Below are 18,214 nucleotides of genomic sequence, written 5' to 3' on the forward strand. Positions count from 1 at the left end.
CGCACCGCTTGATGGATTGTCGGAGCATTACGGCTACCATAATGCTCCTACTGTGCTTCAACGTCGTTTGATTTATCTGACTGTTTTGTTTCGCTTAATGTGCCTTATAGTCTGAAAAATAAGGTACTTTGTATTGCGCTCAGGTGTAACCATGATAATGTGTTCTGGATCAGCTTCTTTAAGCTCGTCATTAAAGCTGTGTGACATCTGGAGGTTACATGATTGTGGCTGCACTATTCCATCAAATGGAAATATTTAGCATTTTAGACTTTCCCCACATCCAACTTGACAGATTTGGCTTCTTAAGGAATTTAAGCATCTACTAGAATTTGAGAGAAAGTTCAGTGGGTTTGGATAAAGTTTCCAGCACAGCACTGACTGTGGACTACAGCAGTGATTTATAACAACAGAAAGGGTGTTAAGAGACAAAACATGAGCGCTGAGTTATCAGTTACAATTTATTTCCTTTAGAATATATTAAAAAAGATGACTGGAAAAATGTGACGATACATTTGTATACAAAAGAATATTCCTTTTACAAAGAACCGATCCTTTAGGAGCTGCTTGCATTTTTGCATTTCATAATTTTTTCCAAGCGTTTACCACACTGACCTTTTTGTTTGAAGCTGTGTGTAAATAATACACCATGAGCCAGTAGAATATCACAAAGTTAAAATATCATACAACAGAATACAAAGTGGAAAAGGAATAGTTGTGCGCATAAGCGAACTGGCAGAGTGGAAACAATACACACTTCCAACGACACCCAGCATACAGAGGGCTGGACTACAGAGCAAGTTCAACAAAGCCGGGCTTTCTCTGTGTGAGCCGGCTTAACAAACCCTAAACTCTAAACTCCCAACCACAGACGAGAGGTGTCACGGAGCTGCTTACGGTCTCTTTCTTCTTTGTGTGCGATCCCTTAAGAGGGGTGTTTGATGCATCATTTGACTGAAAAAATAATAATAATAATACAGAGCAATTGATGCATGCTGAGTTATAACAGAAGTATGAGGAATATAAAAATGAACGAGGAGCGGTGCAGAATGAGTGAGCTCTGATTTAATCCAGATTTAAACAGGCAGGTGCATTTAGGTCTGATTCTGTTCCAGAATGAAGCAGACGTGCAAATAACTTTAGCTTTGGGACATGAATTTGAAGTATTATCTGTGATAAATACCCATCAGTTTTGTAATGAGTGGAGCTGCAGCAGTAGCAGTGTGAAGTGTTTGTCTGTAACATTAGAGATTTTCTGGATTCACGTTTCTTCTGACAAAACGCTGCAGCAGTTTGCGCCACTGTAACTGAATGACTGTTTGGTGACATCACTATAATGTCACTGTAACACACAGTCTGAAGTGTTCCCTCAGCTGAAATCTCAGAGGATATCATCAGGGAAAAGAGGGCCATGGTGATTGAGCCAGGTAAAAAGAGAGCCTCCTTCAGGACACTTTAACACCTCCAGGCTTTAATCTTAACACAGCCACTGATCTGCTAATCCTGCTTCATACTACAGCCCCGGGGGAAACCTGTAAACCTCCAAATAAATGCTGCTGTTCAAAAAAAAATGTCTAATGACAAGCAAATAACAGATATATAGTGGCTGGGACACCAAGCGATGTGATTCAGTATGTCCATTTCCATGAGCGCTGCCTCCCTCCCTCACTAACTAACAAGCAAAGAGTTGAAGAGAACCTCATTAAAGGAGCTGCTCCTGTGTGAGTAGACTGCGCAAGAAACGCTTAAGGGCATTTAATTTGAAAGGACGGACACAGGAAGTGGTCAGTCAGTCGACAGACATGAATCCACAGCAGCTTCCTGTGGTTATTAGATTTACTAACAGGGAATCTACAGTGTGTGCTCAGAGGGTAAAGGCATGTTATACTGTGTTAAGATACATTAACAAAGCATTTAGACAATCTCTTTGCTGCTTGTTCCACATTAGTCTTCTAGGAAAGTCTTTGGTTGGGGTCAGCCCTGATTTCTGCAGCACTTACTCCGTCCACACAACAACAGTCGAGTCACGCTCACAGAAATTATTTCTGTTAAGTTATGGAAACTAAAACATTAACACCTCCTGTAAATGTTTCAAATTAAAAGTAAGAAATGGAAATTTGTCCTGTAAGCTGCTACAAATGTACCGATGGTAAGTCTGCTTTCATAGATTAGCAACTTAAAAGCCATTAAAAACATTAAAATTATGGTGACTGAAAATAATTAGTGACTGAAAACATTATAAATGTTAAAAAGGAGAAACTCTTATTCTGAATGTATCGAGACAGCAGATAAACAAGGAGGAAAGGCTGAGTTTAGCAGCAAAGGAAAAGAGGAACAGGTCTCTTACTGAAGTATGATGAAATATACTCAGACAACAGGGGAAATAAGAGCCTGTCTAACAAACTGTGCTACAGGAAGGTGTGGTTCTTTCTGCAGATGAGGTCAATTAAGGCGCTGTTCCTATTTAAGAATTTACAGTCACTGTCTGCAGTTTACAGTGTCAATTCAATCACATACAATCCTCATCAGGTCAATCACACACACTTTTCTGTCTGCTGCATTCACAATACGCTTCTATAAAACACAAGCTGGTCTCATTACCATCATGTATTTATGCTCAAATGCCAATAATGAAGCTCTCAGCTTTTTAAAAGAATCAAAGTTGTATCAAATACTAAAAGGTTCATAAAATAGACACAACATCGGGTCTGTGTTTCCACGGGGGAATAAAGGAGGAAGAAACATGTACACAATGATAGGACACAACTAAAAGAACACAGAAGCACAGTCACGCTGCACGCTGGTCTCGACCACAGAGCTCCAGCTGAGCACAGAGGAGGCTCCTCTCAGAGAAGTGGAAACCCACTAAGAGACACATCTGCCCTTCTCTCCACATTCTCTAAATCTGAGATCGAATTAATCCTAAATGTGAGATTGCAGTATTTTCATTTGAAAGCTAAAAGCTAGAACCTCGGACATAACTGTATACAACCCCTTTCCTTTGCGTGTCACCTTCCTTTTTCCCCCCTTTGGCCTGGTTGGACTTTCCTCCCTCATCCCTGTGATGCCCTGATCGGTTGTGCCCCCCCGGGTGACAAAGCAGACACAGAGGACGGTGGCTCTCTTGGCCTGGTTTGTTTCCCCCTCCCTCCCACTCCTGTGTGAGCTGACACACTAAAGCAGAGTGCAGCCACTCTTCTTGCCTCGTCGCTTGGCCTGTAGCGCCGCCCTAGTGGCCATCTCAAACACCTCCCTCACGCCGTCCTTCGTCTTGGCCGAGCACTCCAAGTACCCAAAGGCGTTGATGCGGTTAGCCATGTCCCTCGCCTCATCCGACTTCACTGGCTCCTGTTAAAGCAAAGTCATACAGGAAAGTGAGCATCAACTCATAGGAGACTTTATTTTGATAAATGATAAATCATTTTTATCTTTTTAAATGATCGTATGACCTCTATGCTGATACAGCTCAGAAACTTCTTTTTACACTCTATTTTTACACTCTATCCCTGCATGTAGAGTAATGTGGTGTTGTTTTTGAGGAGTTTAATATACTTGGCAATTCTGAGATAACAAATAAGTGGGAGGTAGATATTTCAGGAGGTAAGTATTTCAGATTTTGCCTGTAATGTCCGTCATTGGTTGATTCCATCGAGGAATCCATTTTGTGTGATGGATGAGTATCAGGGCCATTCTAATGATCAAACTCTCTATTGATTAAGAGAAAAGTTGTAAATAGGCTTTGAGAAAAACATAGTTGATTGCATTAGCAATTAGCTTCAGCATTTCCTTTTTATACACACACACACACACACACACACCCCGAGTGTGGCCTGCAGTCACTATTTTAACTTGTAAAACACGTGTTTTTGGACTGCAGCTGTATACGGATGTGTCCACCTTATATTCAGCAGAAATATGGACACAGCTGGTTTACGTTATTTTGTGTGAGACAGCCACTTCCAGTCAAGCATTTCTGCCATTGGCTACAGGCTCACTGTCAGTATGTCCCACCAAGGCGCTCTAAATAACACAATATATAGGTTTCTCCCATCCTTTACTTTTATTTATTGGGATATGTGCAATGCTTTTGAGACAGTAATTTCATATATTCTTGTAGATCTACCAAAGCTAATGTTGCTAAGGAGTCTGTGTGTGCAGGAGGACAGTGACTATCAATACCATTTTTGCTTGAAATTGACATCCCTAGTGTGTGTGTGTGTGTGTGTATTGGTATTTATGGGAGTAGTACACAGGTTTTTCCACTGGATCAGGAGTGGTATTTGAGTGGTACTCATCGTTAAATCATTGTTAAACACTGATAAATGAGCTAGTTAAGCTAGTTCAGGTGAGGAAGTGATCAAACGGACGTTCACACAAGCAGAAGTTCAACCAACTAATACTTCCGCACTCCAAGATAAGGTGGACACACTCTGGTCTGTGTCGCTTTATGTGGCCTGTGGCTCCCCCATGACAGTCACTACACTGCACAGCCTCAGTCCATGATGTGTCCTGTTCTACCTCAGAGACACGTCTATGTCTACAGCAGCCATCATAACAGTGGCTACCAAGGTGGGGTTGACTGCAGTGAAAGAGGCTGAACTGGTAACACTGGGCTACGTCAAGCTAACAGGAAGATTCGAAATAAACATCTAAGTCTTCAGTGATGCAGAACATCTGTGATAATATCCAGCTTATTGGTAAAACATGAAACTTAATCCACATCCCTCATATGACTCCTCACCTCTTCACTACACCTAAGATTTAAAATCTTCATTCTCAGAATAGTTCATCTTTCATTCACCAGCTCAGTTTGTATCCAGTTCCACCAACACTCACGCTGCACACAAATATCCTGTTTCTCATCACCAATAAAGAAGCCTTTTTGGTGATAACTCCTAAAGTTCCACCTTAAACAGTCCCTCAAGCTGTTGGCCAGGAAGCTCCCTTCTGTCAAGGCTAATTAGACCACTGACTTTCAGTCACACGTCAGAGGAGCTCCACATTCACTCCTCCTCTCTCTGTCTGACCAAACACGGCCAAACTATCTAAACCCCAAGAATTAAAATAAAAGGAAACAACTCACAGCTATTAATAACATTTAGAACGGCTTAGTACGCTGACAGCATAAAAATCTATTTTAAGCCAAGTAAAAACTCTAGCTAGATCAAGCTGCCCGTATCTGTTTAATCATTTTGTTTCTGGACTGTTGGACTTACGGCTTCGCCAACTTGTGATATGCATTGTAATTATTTTTGACATTTACTCAATCATTCATTGATTACACCTTTTTAAAATATATTTTAAATACATAGTCATTTCCAAATATATTTAAGCATTTGTCTATAAATGTATAGATGGATAAATAATAATGGAAATAACTGACTAACTAACACTTATGGTCTGCCCTCCCTATGGTGGGATGACTTTAAAATTCAGCATGTGTGAAACTCCTCAGGCTTTTGAAAGCATCTGACTCACTTGTTTCATCTTGGCCAACTCTCGGCGTGTGTGCTCATCATTTCGCAGGTCCTTCTTGTTTCCCACAAGAATAATGGGCACGTTGGGACAGAAGTGCTTCACCTCAGGAGTCCACTTCTCTGGAATATTCTCTGCATCGGGCACAAGATGTACATGTTGAACGTGGAGGAGTTGCAAACAGAATCTTGGTCAAAAACAAGACTGACAACGGAAGAAATCTCACCCAAACTGTCAGGGCTGTCGATGGAGAAGCACATGAGGATGACGTCTGTGTCTGGATAGGAGAGAGGCCTCAGGCGGTCATAGTCCTCCTGACCCGCTGTGTCCCAAAGAGCCAGCTCCACCTGGAACAGGACTAATTTACCACCAAGGATGGCACTACATACATGCATCAGTACATCACCTTTCTCAGGATGAAAGGTCGTGGGCTCAGAGGCATGCAGGAAGAGCCTGTACAGATTTTGAGGCTCGTTTTAATGTTTATTCACAATATTTTGGCATGAGTATGTGAGTGAGGTAGATTAAATATTCATATATACTCACATACACAACCGCACACACCTACATATAGTAATATAAAGTGCACTTGGTAACTTTAAAATGTCCTACTCTGTATGTATCCTGGTCAGAATTTAAAAATCAGATTCCATCCTCACCTGTTTACCATCCACTTCGATATCTGCCACATAGTTTTCAAACACCGTGGGCACATACACCTCAGGGAACTGGTCTTTGCTGAACACTATGAGGAGACACGTCTTGCCACAGGCTCCGTCACCAACAATCACTAGTTTCTTTCTGATCGCAGCCATCTGAAAGAATAACGACAGAATAAAAAACATTTGTGAGGACTTACTTTGGACAAGAGTTAAGTGATTGTATTTGTAGAGAGCCCCAGTGTGGAAACATGTGGACAACAGTATGAACAGAGAGAAACACTGAACTATTGAGTCATGAAAGCTGAAAAGACTCAATGGGAAGTGCTGGGGTGCATTCAGTGTGAAAATATTATGACTGGTCTGCAAGGAATGAAGCATGTTCGACTTAACTGACGTCTCAGAAATACCCTTCATTGGAACACATTCCTCAAATCTTATGAAATACAGCTGCGATCTTTCATCACACTTTTTTAGAAAAGATAAGGAACTAATCAATGTGAACTACAAGTTCCCTGCTCTGCTCTGCTCTTTGGCAACAGTGGTGTTGCTGTTTCCTGTCTTCTCATGTATGTAGTTCACTGCAGTCCAACTGGTCAAAACAGGCCTGCATTAACCACACACATACAGGACTAACTGTGTTAGTATGGGTATGCTGCTGAAATGACCACGACGGTGAAATAGGATCTAAGAAGGCTGGTTTGAGTTATGGATCCATGAGTTTGCAGTGCACTGTGGTTTATAACACCACGGGGAAAGGTTCAATAACTGTGGAAAGACATCATGGCAGCACTTAATCCTGTTATGGCAAGTGCAAGATAAACTATGCACTGTTACACTGCTGATGTTACAAAAGTGATCTAGCAGGAATGTTCACCTGCATGTATTAAAGCACTGCTTTGCTGCCAGGTTAAACTTTTTGCAATACAACAGTTTGTTTCTCTGTGTTATTGGTTTGAACACAATCTCATTCTCAAAGTAAAGCTGAAGCTGACTAGAATTAAAACCAGCATGATGCCCATCCAAACAGCAGCACTCACTGTTTTCTACGGAGGCACTGCTTGTGGCCAGCAGTCCATTCAGTGAACACATGACAATAAAACATGACAACTAACAGAATAATAACTTATTTAACTTTGGTTTTACTCTGCACATTACATCTGGTTTGCACGTACTGTTTATAGTGTATATTACACTTTTTTACCTGCAACATTTTGTACATTATTTATTGGTTTGTATTCATGGTGGTGGTTACTTTTACTTCTTCACTACTGTAACATCAGAATTTCCCCCCCAGGGATCAATAAAGTATTTCTATCTATCTATCTAGCTCAGAAAACAAAGTTTATGATTCTATCAAAGGATCGCTTACAAAACTTTGACAATCTAAGAATTCTTACTTCTGATGGTACATTGATTGAAAGGGTGTCCGCCTATAAGTACTTGGGAATATGGATTGATGAAAACCTTCCATTTAATGTTCATATCTCTAATTTAGTTAAGAAACTCAAATTGAAGATTGGCTTTTAATTTAGAAATAAAGCATGCTTCACATTCTCTGCAAAGAAAAAACTTGTGGAAACCACCTTTTTTTTAATCTGTGATTGATTATGGTGATAAACTGTACAGCCACGCAGCCTCCTCCACCTTAAAGAGACTCGATTCAGCGTATCATGCTTCACTGCGCTTCATTTCACATGCAAAATCTCTCACTCACCGCTGTATTCTCTATGATTTGGTTGGCTGGACATCACTAAGCACTCGTAGAAAACAACACTGGTACTCCCAGAATACCTCAGCACCCTTCTCACTATCAGCTCTAGTAGTTGCCTCCAAGTGGTTGCTTTTGAAAGTCCCCCGGATTCAAACAACGTTCTCCTATCAAGCACCATGGTCATGGAATAACCTTCAAAGAAACCTCTTAAACTAGAAACATTCACATCCATTAATGAGTTTAAGAGTATCATAAAGAATTCTTGAATTCTCGAGAGGCCACCACCCTTAAATAGGTGTCAATCTGTTTTAACGTTTTACTGTTTATCGTCTATTTCTGTATCATGTATCTGGTTTATATAGCTTTTGATTTTGTATGGCTGCTACCTCGGCCAGGTCTCCCTTGTAAAGGAGATTTCTAATCTCAATGGGACTTCCTGGTTAAATAAAGGTAAATATATTGATCTATCTATCTAATAACTTCTTATTCCCATCATCAGAAATAGAAGAAAGAAGAAAAAGCTGTCTTACTGAAAGTAGGCTGCTGCTGATGCTCTTTTTAATCTATTGCAGGTGATGGTAATCTTCCTGTAAATTTCTTCAGCATTTAAAGAAGCGTCAGATGTGTCTAAATAACATTCAGTCGACCAAATACCAACAAGTGAGGGTGGATCTGATCTCCTACCACACATCCAGACAGCAGAACACCCAGCCAGTCTTTGCACCATGTCCTGCTGTGTGTGAACTGGTGCCACACTCAGCTGGCCTGTCTAGTCCTGTAACTTCACTTCCTCACTGCTGTTGAGCTCCAATATGACAGACTACCGAGTATGTCAGCCTGATGAGTTGCTCCACGTTACAGATAACCTGTCACCCTGACGTTACTTTAACCTTCATCCCTGCTCTTCCCTGGGCTGTTTGTCGCTGGGTTAGAGGAGTTATCAGCTAACTTCTGGCTAGCATCAGGAAGCTAGCGCTAACTGTTAGCTTGCTAACTTTGCTCGGTTTTTCGGGGCAGCCTGGCCTCTTGTCGAGCCGGACACAGCGCATTCAGAGGCCGCTAACGGTGCTCCGCTGTGGCCTGGACCCCTGACAGACAAGGCAGCCCAGCACAGAGCTGTTCTCACCGCTCACTTTACGTTATTTTACCGTTTTCTTAGATACTCGCCTTTCTTCAGCGCTCCTCTCGGACCCAACAGTCCCGCCCCCGGCAGTGCCACGAGGATAAGCCCCGCCCACAGCGCATACTTTCAGCCAATGGGACGCGGTGAGATTATAAGTGACTACTAGTTCAGCCAATCACTATTCGGCCCGGAGTCAAGCCTCAGTGTACATGGAGATTATAAGTAAGTGTATGAAATATTGCTCATGCACAGTTAACAACATAATTAGGAATTATAGCCAAAGACCAGCAACATGCTCCCTTAGTATGAAACCATTTTAAAGATAAAGATACAACTTTTTTTTTGATCCCACAGTGGGGAAAGTTTGCCTTTACTGCAGCTCAAGGGGACAGACAAAGCACACAGTTAAAGAAATAGACGATAGAAAATTATTTTGGGATTGTACCTTGCAAGATATTCTGAATAGCTGTAATAGTCAACTGACTGATGGGAATGATAGCATTGTTAAGCCATTTATCATAATATAACAATAATAATAATAATAATAATAATGCATTTTAGTTGTAGTGGACTTTACATTAGCAAATCTCAAATAATAATAATAATAATAAATCTCGTATGTAACATGACAGTTGTTCCAAATCATATCTCTGCAGAGAGAAAGTGCACTTGTAATCAGAGCTTAAGCCAAAAAGCTGTACATTTTATTTATTATTTTTTTAGTTGTATATGCCTTATTTATATTACTTACTTACTTGCTGGTGTGTTTTCCTTTGATACTGTTAGCAGTGTTACCGGGAACCAGAGACAAGAATTTCACTGCCAGTGATTGCTTCATGTAACTGCTGAGCATGTGATAATAAAGTCTTTGATTGATTGATTGATTGAAGAACCTGTTGGTTAAAGTTGGAAAGTTTATGTGGGATTCTTGGACTCTTTATTAGATTGTTTGTTTGCTTACACTTGTTTATTTCAGTGAACTTTGTAAGCCACTATGAGACACTCTATTGTGATATTGGGCAATACAAAATAAAATTGAATTTTGGACACTAGAGTTACAGAGCAGAGTGACTCAAATATGAACGGACGTGATGAAACATAAAAGGGTTTTTGAGATGTTTGGTCCATTTCATGTTTATGTTGTGTGATACCAACACAATCCTGTACACTGGGGTGGCGCTGTGTGCGTCCAAGCTGCTTACAATCCGCCCTTTGAGCCGCGACAGGAAGAGAAGAAGAAGAAGAGCCAATAAGCGGCGAGCTGATGAACGTGACGTCACGAGCGGCCATTGGCTGGTTCAAAAAGGAGGCAGTTTGAACGCTAACGGTCTGCAGTTTGGTCTGTGATCGTCTGCGGAGCGGGCGGCTTCGGTAAGCTCTTCAGCAAACCTTTCTTATTTATTTAACGCAGGTTATTGTTACACCAGTGAGTGTGTCCATTGTTTTCCAAATAGCCACACGGATGTAGCGATACATACATGTTTTAATTAGAATTAGCTCTTAGTGCGATCGAGATAAGGCTGTCTAACGTTTTCTTAAGGCGTTGTGTTGTTTGGCTTTAGCACCAAACACCGTTCAGTAACTTAACGTTAACTACAGCAGGATCCTTTTTCTCATCGGCACGGCTTTTGTGAAGTGTTCCAGTTTTATACCAGTCTGTTAACTTTAATGTTAATTTAGTGATTAAGTTTTCATCAAACATTCCGCTGTGACCCAGCGCCATTATTACTAAGCTGCTAGCTCCCTTGATTAGTTTAGATTAGTTAACCCACAGACTTGACTTGGCTCCAGAGGGCCTTCACTGAGGGTTTCCGTGCTTCCTGTGGCTTCTTGTTAAGGTTGAACTACACATTTTGAGACAATGGCCGACAGCGAGCCGAGTGAGACCGTCTGCTCAGAACTGTACGAGTTCGATGCTCCGTCCCACGTAGTGGACCTGAAAGAACTGCAGAACGGCGACAACGAGGACCGCTGGTTTGGTGAGTCCCCTTTGAACCTCACTCCTGTGCAGGTGTGGTTGAGTTGTTGACACCGTAGAAAATATTCGCTGGTTTTTTTTTTTTTTTTTGTTCGGCCTGCGGCATCCGGAGCCATTGAACGCACCATTATTCTCTCCTGTGGTTGATCCTGTTTGTCAGAAGTGCTCATGGCTGCTGGTAATGTCGGGATGAGTTCTCCATTAGCTCCTCATGCAGATAGTCAGACCCCCCCCACCACCACCACCACATTACACTGGACATAAGACATAAGTAGCAAATGTTACACAGTAAAGAGAATCTTCACTTGCAGGAAGTGAGTTGAAATGTCTTCCTCCCAACATTCCCCAGAAAGATGTAGAAATATCTTGTGTTTACCTTTTTATTAAAAGGGCTCAAGAGTAGAAAAAGTGGCACACTATCAAAGCAAGCATTGCCTGTAGAGACAGAGATGGTTCAGACACAGGCCTCCGACTGATCCACAGTCAATAAGAATGAGCAACTTGGAGGACTAACTTTCATCAGTGACCCAGCTCTGGATGCTCCGGACGCTCCGACCTGCTTCAGTCTTGTTGATGTGACCGTCTCCTCTGTGCAGAGCAACAGTCCAGGGGAGCAGATGGTCACCTTAAAACCCCTCTGAGACACGAGACCTTTAAGAGAAGTGATACGCTCAACCTGCCGAGAGCAATCGTCAGCCCTCAAGTCAAGACCGACGTGGACTCTGGTTAGTCTTCTTTACACTGTAGCTAATTACTAATGATGCACTTGTAAATATTTAAGATCTTTACTATTAAGATAGAAGTTAACCATAAGTTTCTACCCCTGTAGTCTTGGAAGGTGGTTCTGCTTTGCTACAGCAAACAGCAACTTTGGTCATCTTGGAGTAGCAGCAGTTAAGGTGGCTCCCAGTGGTGATGGTCAACACTGACATTAAGTCAGTACTAGAAGTAATGGGCTGTCAGACTGATGTGTAGTGCTCTCCTGCTGTATCCCACCGACCTATGAGTGGAAAAATTGAATTTGATACTCTAGTGTATATTTGTTTGACACTTTTTCCCATAGTGACTTACATCAAGTGTGTGGATACGACCCAACACTGCAAAATTCATTGCTCCTATGGTATACAGTGACAGGGGAAAGCTGAGCTCTTGGTCATCATCTTCTGAATGGTCCTATATTCCAGGTCCCAGCACGTCCACAGCTCCACCTCCAAACATCGTCACCTCCTGGGGTACAGGAACTCCAGGTCAGACTGGTGCCAAACCAAAGAGGACTGCAAACAGACCCCCTGCCCAACCAAGCAGGTACAGTCCTGTGATGCCTACCCTGATTACAAATGGAACTGCCTTAGAAATAAGTCGACTACTATAGATAGGGGCTTTAACTGTAGTTCTGAACGACAAAAGGATGAGACGGCTTTTTTCACTTATTAGATTTTACTGATTAGTTATTTCCCCTAAGATACAAGAGAGGGAAACATGGATGCACTTTTAGAGGCCCCCAGCTTTTTAAAAATGAGGGTCTAACAAAAGTTGCATCATGAGAAATGAAGAATCAAGTGTTTTGGGGAACTGATGCATAAATTCAGCACCTTGGTGTGGTTCCATTTTCTCATTGTTTTTTTTTTTTTTTTTTTTTTTTTTAGGGTTTCCAAACGCAAAGGGCTGACCAGTGGTCCAACTGCACCACCATCAAAGAAACACAGAAAGTAAGTGTCATGGCTGCCTTGTCGTATTTTCCTCAAAGGGAAACTTTGTGTGTAAATGAACAATCTTTAACTCTCTTCCGTGTCACCTGCTCCACCCCCGGCATAAGTCTGCTGCATGATGTGCTTTGCATCACCCACCAAATGACAATCAAAGAGCTCCCCTAACGATAAAATTGTTGCTGTTTTACTGTTAACTCAGTCATAGTGATGGTGTCTGGAGTTTGAGAGTGGGGGAGTTCATTTGCATATACTACTAACATTTCAACCAGCTTTGGATCATTCTGAAGTATCCCTAAGAAGTTTTCCCGCCCTTCATCAGTGGCTTTTAGGTCCAGATTAATCACTACTGTAGATCTTTTTTAAATGTAAGTGAACACTTAAATGAATTAAAATAATGGTACCTGTGTGTTGTAGGAGTCCAGTTGGCAGACCAGCCCGAAAGAGCAGCAATGCCCCCAGCAGAAATGGGCAGCTGAAAACCAGGGCTGTGCCCAAGACCAAGGGAGCAGCCTCTGCTACTGTGAACACAGTGTGAGTGTGAGACCAGTCTGTGTCACCCTCCTGGACCTGGTTTGGACTGTGTGGTTGTCTTTTAATAATCATTTACTTCTCAACTCTTTTGTCTTGATGCTGTTAATGGAAAGTAGAGTTCTAAATGACTCAAAGGAATAGTTTTCTCTTTAAATGAGACTGAAATATTTCTGCTGCTGAATGTGTCCACACAGGCCAGGTAGTTCTGAAGAGCAGGAACTGGAGCGCATCAGGAACCTCCAGAAGGAAGTGGCTCTGCATCGCAAGAAGAACGAGGCCAGCTACAAAGCTGCACTGGCTGGCAGTGAGTAGATATTTCTGACCTGATGTCTGGCTGTGATCATCAGGAAATCACCTTCATTATTTAACTTCTTCTCTAAAGTACCATTTTCTAAAACTGGAATTTAGGTCGACTCTTCTCGTTGAACTGTTATTGCAGATCCACCACAAAAGAAAATGGTCCTGTCTGCGACTGTCCCTAAAGAATTCCACTTTAACACCCGCGCTAAGGCAGTCGCCTCATCCACCACAGCCCACAAGAATGTGGACTTCATCACTCAGCTCCGTAAACCCTCCTCACCAGTAAGTATTTCACATCTGCAGTCACCTTAAAGTTATAGTGCAGCCTGACGAGGTTTAAGGTTTAAACCAATAATGATTCATGTAGAATGTGTCAGTCAAGCTGTGATCCACACAATAAGCCACAAGGATCCTAAAACAACAGAATACAGCAGAAACTTAAAGTAAAATCACACTAAAGAGGAAAGAAATTGACCACTTGAGCCGCATCAAACACTCACAGTAGTGATTGGTTTTGTTTTTCAGGCAAAGGCTATGAAAGGTGCCACGGTGCCCCAACCGTTCAACCTGTCGACGGGCAGCAAGAGGAGGTTGGAGGAACAGAGTGCCTACGTGCCCCTGGCCCAGCAGATCCAGCAGTTCCAGAAACGAACCCCCGACCGCTACCACCTGCGCAGTCGCAAGAGCCAAGCGAGAGGTGTGCACGAGAAGCTGGTTTTATTTTGGACACTAAGAGCTGGATGTGTTTTTAAGAGGCTAAATGTTTCTTCTCTTTAAGTGTAAGTGAGTCACAAGGGTTTTCATTGTTTGTCAGGGCCGTCCCCAGTAAAGGGTGACCACCTGAAGCTCACCCAGCCTCACACCCCACACCTGATGACCCTCCAGAGGAGTCGACCACCCACTGTTAAGAGCAGCGCCGAGCTGGAGGCTGAAGAGGTGGACAAACTTCACCAGTAAGAACCTTTACCACCTCCACCTCCCTGCCCTCCCTCTGTCACCAGGTCTTTGTTAACACGGAGATGCAGCACATTCTGTTATTAGGCTTTTTATACTTAACTCTGGAAATCTAGTTGACCATAAACTCATGAATGCTCTGACATTTAACACAAGCTTGTGACAGTGGATTGGTCATTTGTCCCCTGCAAGGAATTTACTCTGCAGCCAGTAGTGCCTTCCTGTCAGAGCAGCAAATAGTTTATGGAGATCATGAATGTTTCTCATCACAGGTTTAAGTTCAAGGCGCTGGAGCTGAACAGGAAAATCCTAGAGAGTGCAGAGGGCCTGAAGAAGCCAGCAGTGAAGGAGCCCACAGTACCTGAAGGCTTTGAGCTGCAGGTTGAAAAAAGGCTCCAGGAGAGACAGGCCACCAAGCCTGAGGAAGACGAAGAGAAGCTGCACGCCTTTAAGTCCCAGCCTCTGCCCAAAAAGATCCTGGAAGGAGTGGTGGTGAGTTTAGATCCTGTTGCCCAAAACAAGGGTTCCCATTACAACTGGCTTGTTGAGAGAATATGAAACTACTGCCTGTAGTAAAGAGCACTTCCTCTTGTCAACAGGGACTGCCAGAGAAGAAAGTTCTGCCCATCACTGTGCCAGAGTCTCCAGCGTTTGCCCTCAAGAAGAGGGTTCATGTGGAGCCCAAGGTTGAGGAAGTAAGGACCCATTTGGTTGTCTTGAATTTAACTCCTCCACCCCAGCAATCCCCATGGAAATGACCTTTAACGTGTGTGTGTGTGTGTGTGTGTGTGTGTGTCAGGTGAAACGGCCGTCTCCTATAAAGGCCCCCCCAGTGCCTCACTTCGGCCTCCCCTTCCAGCCTCGGCTCCCAGCCAATCACAATGTGGAGGTCTGTCCTTTCTCCTTTGAAGAGCGGGAACAAGAGAGGAGGGCGCTGAAAGAGAAGAGGCTGGAGGAGAAGCGTAATGAAGAGGTGAGCTTCCACAGCCGGCCTCCTATTTAACCTCACAATAAACACTGTTACATCACCCTCGTGCTTCCTTTGAACTTTTCCAGGTACCTCAGTTCAAGGCCCAGCTACTGCCAGACTTCAACACCGTGGTCCTCCCTGAGAAGAAGAAGCTGGAGCCCACAAAGCCAGAGCCCTTCAGGCTGCTCGCCGACGAACGGGGGGCTGTGAGGAGCAGCCGCTGGGAACAGACGGTAGCACAGGATTTACCAGTGACCACATAGGATCAGGTTTTTATTCAGCAATAACCATCTAGACCTTCGACTTCAAATGTGTTCTCTCTGGTTTTATTGTTTTTAGATGAAAGAAGAGCAGAAACAACAGGTTGAAGCAGCAGTATTCAAAGCCAGGCCCAACACAGTCACTCATAAAGAGCCTTTCCAGCCCATAAAGGAGAGCCGGGTTACAGCAGGTAAGACTGTTAACATGCAGAGCTTCAGCGCAGACCACTGACCCTCACAACCCCCCTCTCCTCAGTGTCTGTCATGGAGACGCACTTCCTAAATGACCTCAGATGTTTTTCTTTGAGCTAAAATCATCAGATTATGCCGCTCAGCCCGTAGTCTCATGAGTGGGAACAGAGGATTACTGCACACAACACTAAAAACTAAAAGTGCACTCAGGCTTACTGGAGAGACCCTGGTGGAGATCTGTACTGTAACATAACATTAAATAATAGATATTGTGATTTGCTGTTCCATCCCTTGTTTTGACTGATTTAATGCAGAACTGTTGGACACTGAGAAGCTTCCTGTGTGCAGCTGACTGCAGACTGTTTCATGATGTCTGTTCAAAGCTGCTGAAGCCGTCTCTGTGTTCCTGTTACGTCCTACCTGCCTGCCTGTCGCTACACTCTCTCTGATGGCATCCTCTCTTCCACAGTTCCTGATGCCTTCGAGCTGTCGACGGAGCGGCGGGCCCGGGAGCGGCAGGAGTTTGAGCGTCTGGCTGCTGAGAAGGAGGCTCTGAGGATGCTCATGGAGGAGGAGCAGAGACGGGAGGAGGGGCAGAGGGAGAAGGAGGAGATCGCCAGGCTGCGGCAAGAACAGGTGACTGCCGAACGCTTTATCATGTTGTGAGCTGGCTATGTGGTGATAAATGTGTTGACACCACTGAGCATCAGCAGCGTGGGGCTCAAGTGCTCTGACCAATAGGACGGAGGTTTGTGACTATCTTCCAAAAAATGAAACCACAGATTTATTTAGTAACTATCCTTTCTTCTTCTGCTAACTTACCCATATGACACAAACCTGGAGACAAGTTGTAGTACAGATCTGACTGGTACGTGTTTACAGCGTCTCTCCGCTCAGTTCATGGACGGGGTGTTCAGAGCTAACAGACCTGAACAGCCACTGCTTTCGTCTTTGCTTGGCCGTACTAAAGCTGCCCTCAAACTACTCTCCATGTAGTTTGTGGACAGAGTCGCACATGACAACATTGCACTGTGAATTTTCACCCTCTTGCTGACATCTGTTGCACTTCATAGCACAAAGTTTGGCTGTCAGTGATATTCAAATTTTGCGCTGTGGACTGCAGCAGCAGCAGCTTTCCAGGTGTTTTCTCTATTTTATAGATGTCTTATTGTTTTCTTTAACTCTAAAGATCATTGAGTCAGTCACTAAGTGGTTCAATACTTGCAGAGCTAATGTAGGACAACACTGTGTTAATCTGGACAGGAAACTCCAGAACACAGAATTTAACTTTAAGCTCCTGGAATAAAATGTTGGTTGTGGAGGCTGCTTTCCTCCCACCTGTCTGTCCTCTTTGGACGTGTAGAAGAACACGATATTAACAGTGGATCCTGACTGACCCTGCCAGAATGTCATGTCTGTGTGCAGCTTGTCTGACGTTGGTTTGGTTTACCTGTGCAGGTTCACAAGGCTCAGCCCATCAGACACTACAAGCCTGTGGCCCTGAAGAAGAGTGAAGTCCCCCTTACGGTCCCACATTCCCCCAACTTCTCTGATCGCTTCCGCCTGTGATCCACCCGTGTCCCCCCGCTCTGTCCGGGTCAGCAGAGGAAGGTTTCACCTCTCTTGTAAAGTTGTAAATGTATTTTAAATGACTGAAGCTTTTTCTCTTTCTATGTAATGTTGAGCTTTAGATTTAACCCCCATGCTGTAACTCCCTCTTTCTATATTAACTCGTTTTAAATAAAGGTTCTGTTTTAAACAGGGAAAACTCAGTTGTGTGGCGCTGAAGTTTCTATGAATTTGTGGCTCTTTGGCTGGATGTGCCTGTTTCTCACACTGACAAATGAGTTGTTTGGCTCCTGCTTTCAGCCACTGAAACTAAAATAGGGCTGGTCTGGTAACATCACCTAATCTTGGCTGTTGGTGCTCAAATTTTGCAACTCAAGGTTGATGACTTAAACTGTACACTTCATCAATTAGTTTGATTTTGAAAGTAGTTCAGTCTTCTTCATTTAAAGTGAACCGTAACCCTTCTATAGGGCACTCATTGAAATTCAAAATTTCAACCCCAGACTGTTATTGGTCATTACGGGACTTTTTTTCTTGAGTTTTTCAAAAAAAATATTTAATGTTATGGTGAAAACGAGGTCAGTGAAGTCACCATATATGGTTTCTTGCCGGTCTGTCATGTAGCCTGATTGTCGCTGATTGGCTTGGAGAAGTCTGGTAGTTCTGCTGCCTCATGGTGAGGAGGCAAGGGGCCCCACTGAAGTTACCAAATATAGTCCCTTGCCTGATAAAAGGTTTAGAATTCAGCAGTGACTAAATTTGACAGTAAGGTACTCTTGTTAA

General features: G+C 43.2%; 2 protein-coding genes across 2 annotated transcripts in view; one reads left to right on the forward strand and one right to left on the reverse strand.

Moving 5' to 3' along the window:
- Positions 1-2,671: 2,671 nt before the first annotated feature.
- The window catches only part of LOC139210292 (rho-related GTP-binding protein RhoA-C), a 55,152-nt gene continuing 39,609 nt past the window's right edge, over positions 2,672-18,214 (reverse strand). Inside the window, exons 2-5 of the mRNA XM_070840312.1 lie at positions 6,132-6,287; positions 5,699-5,819; positions 5,476-5,606; positions 2,672-3,345 (exon numbers count right to left, since the gene is read on the reverse strand). Coding sequence (XP_070696413.1) covers positions 3,172-3,345; positions 5,476-5,606; positions 5,699-5,819; positions 6,132-6,287 — 582 coding nt within the window. The 3' untranslated portion in view covers positions 2,672-3,171. The remainder of the gene's footprint in view (positions 3,346-5,475; positions 5,607-5,698; positions 5,820-6,131; positions 6,288-18,214) is intronic.
- Positions 10,300-17,634, forward strand: tpx2 (TPX2 microtubule nucleation factor). Its single transcript, XM_070839630.1, has 17 exons — positions 10,300-10,339; positions 10,807-10,947; positions 11,543-11,671; positions 12,131-12,251; positions 12,593-12,655; positions 13,070-13,186; positions 13,381-13,490; positions 13,626-13,768; positions 14,012-14,183; positions 14,301-14,439; positions 14,713-14,932; positions 15,040-15,135; positions 15,240-15,413; positions 15,497-15,643; positions 15,750-15,861; positions 16,332-16,498; positions 17,321-17,634. Exons 2-17 carry the CDS (start codon positions 10,830-10,832, stop codon positions 17,429-17,431), a joined length of 2,139 nt encoding a protein of 712 aa, XP_070695731.1. The 5' UTR covers positions 10,300-10,339; positions 10,807-10,829; the 3' UTR covers positions 17,432-17,634.

Source organism: Pempheris klunzingeri, chromosome 11 (assembly GCF_042242105.1).
Source record: "Pempheris klunzingeri isolate RE-2024b chromosome 11, fPemKlu1.hap1, whole genome shotgun sequence".
In the NCBI taxonomy this organism is placed as follows: domain Eukaryota; kingdom Metazoa; phylum Chordata; class Actinopteri; order Acropomatiformes; family Pempheridae; genus Pempheris; species Pempheris klunzingeri.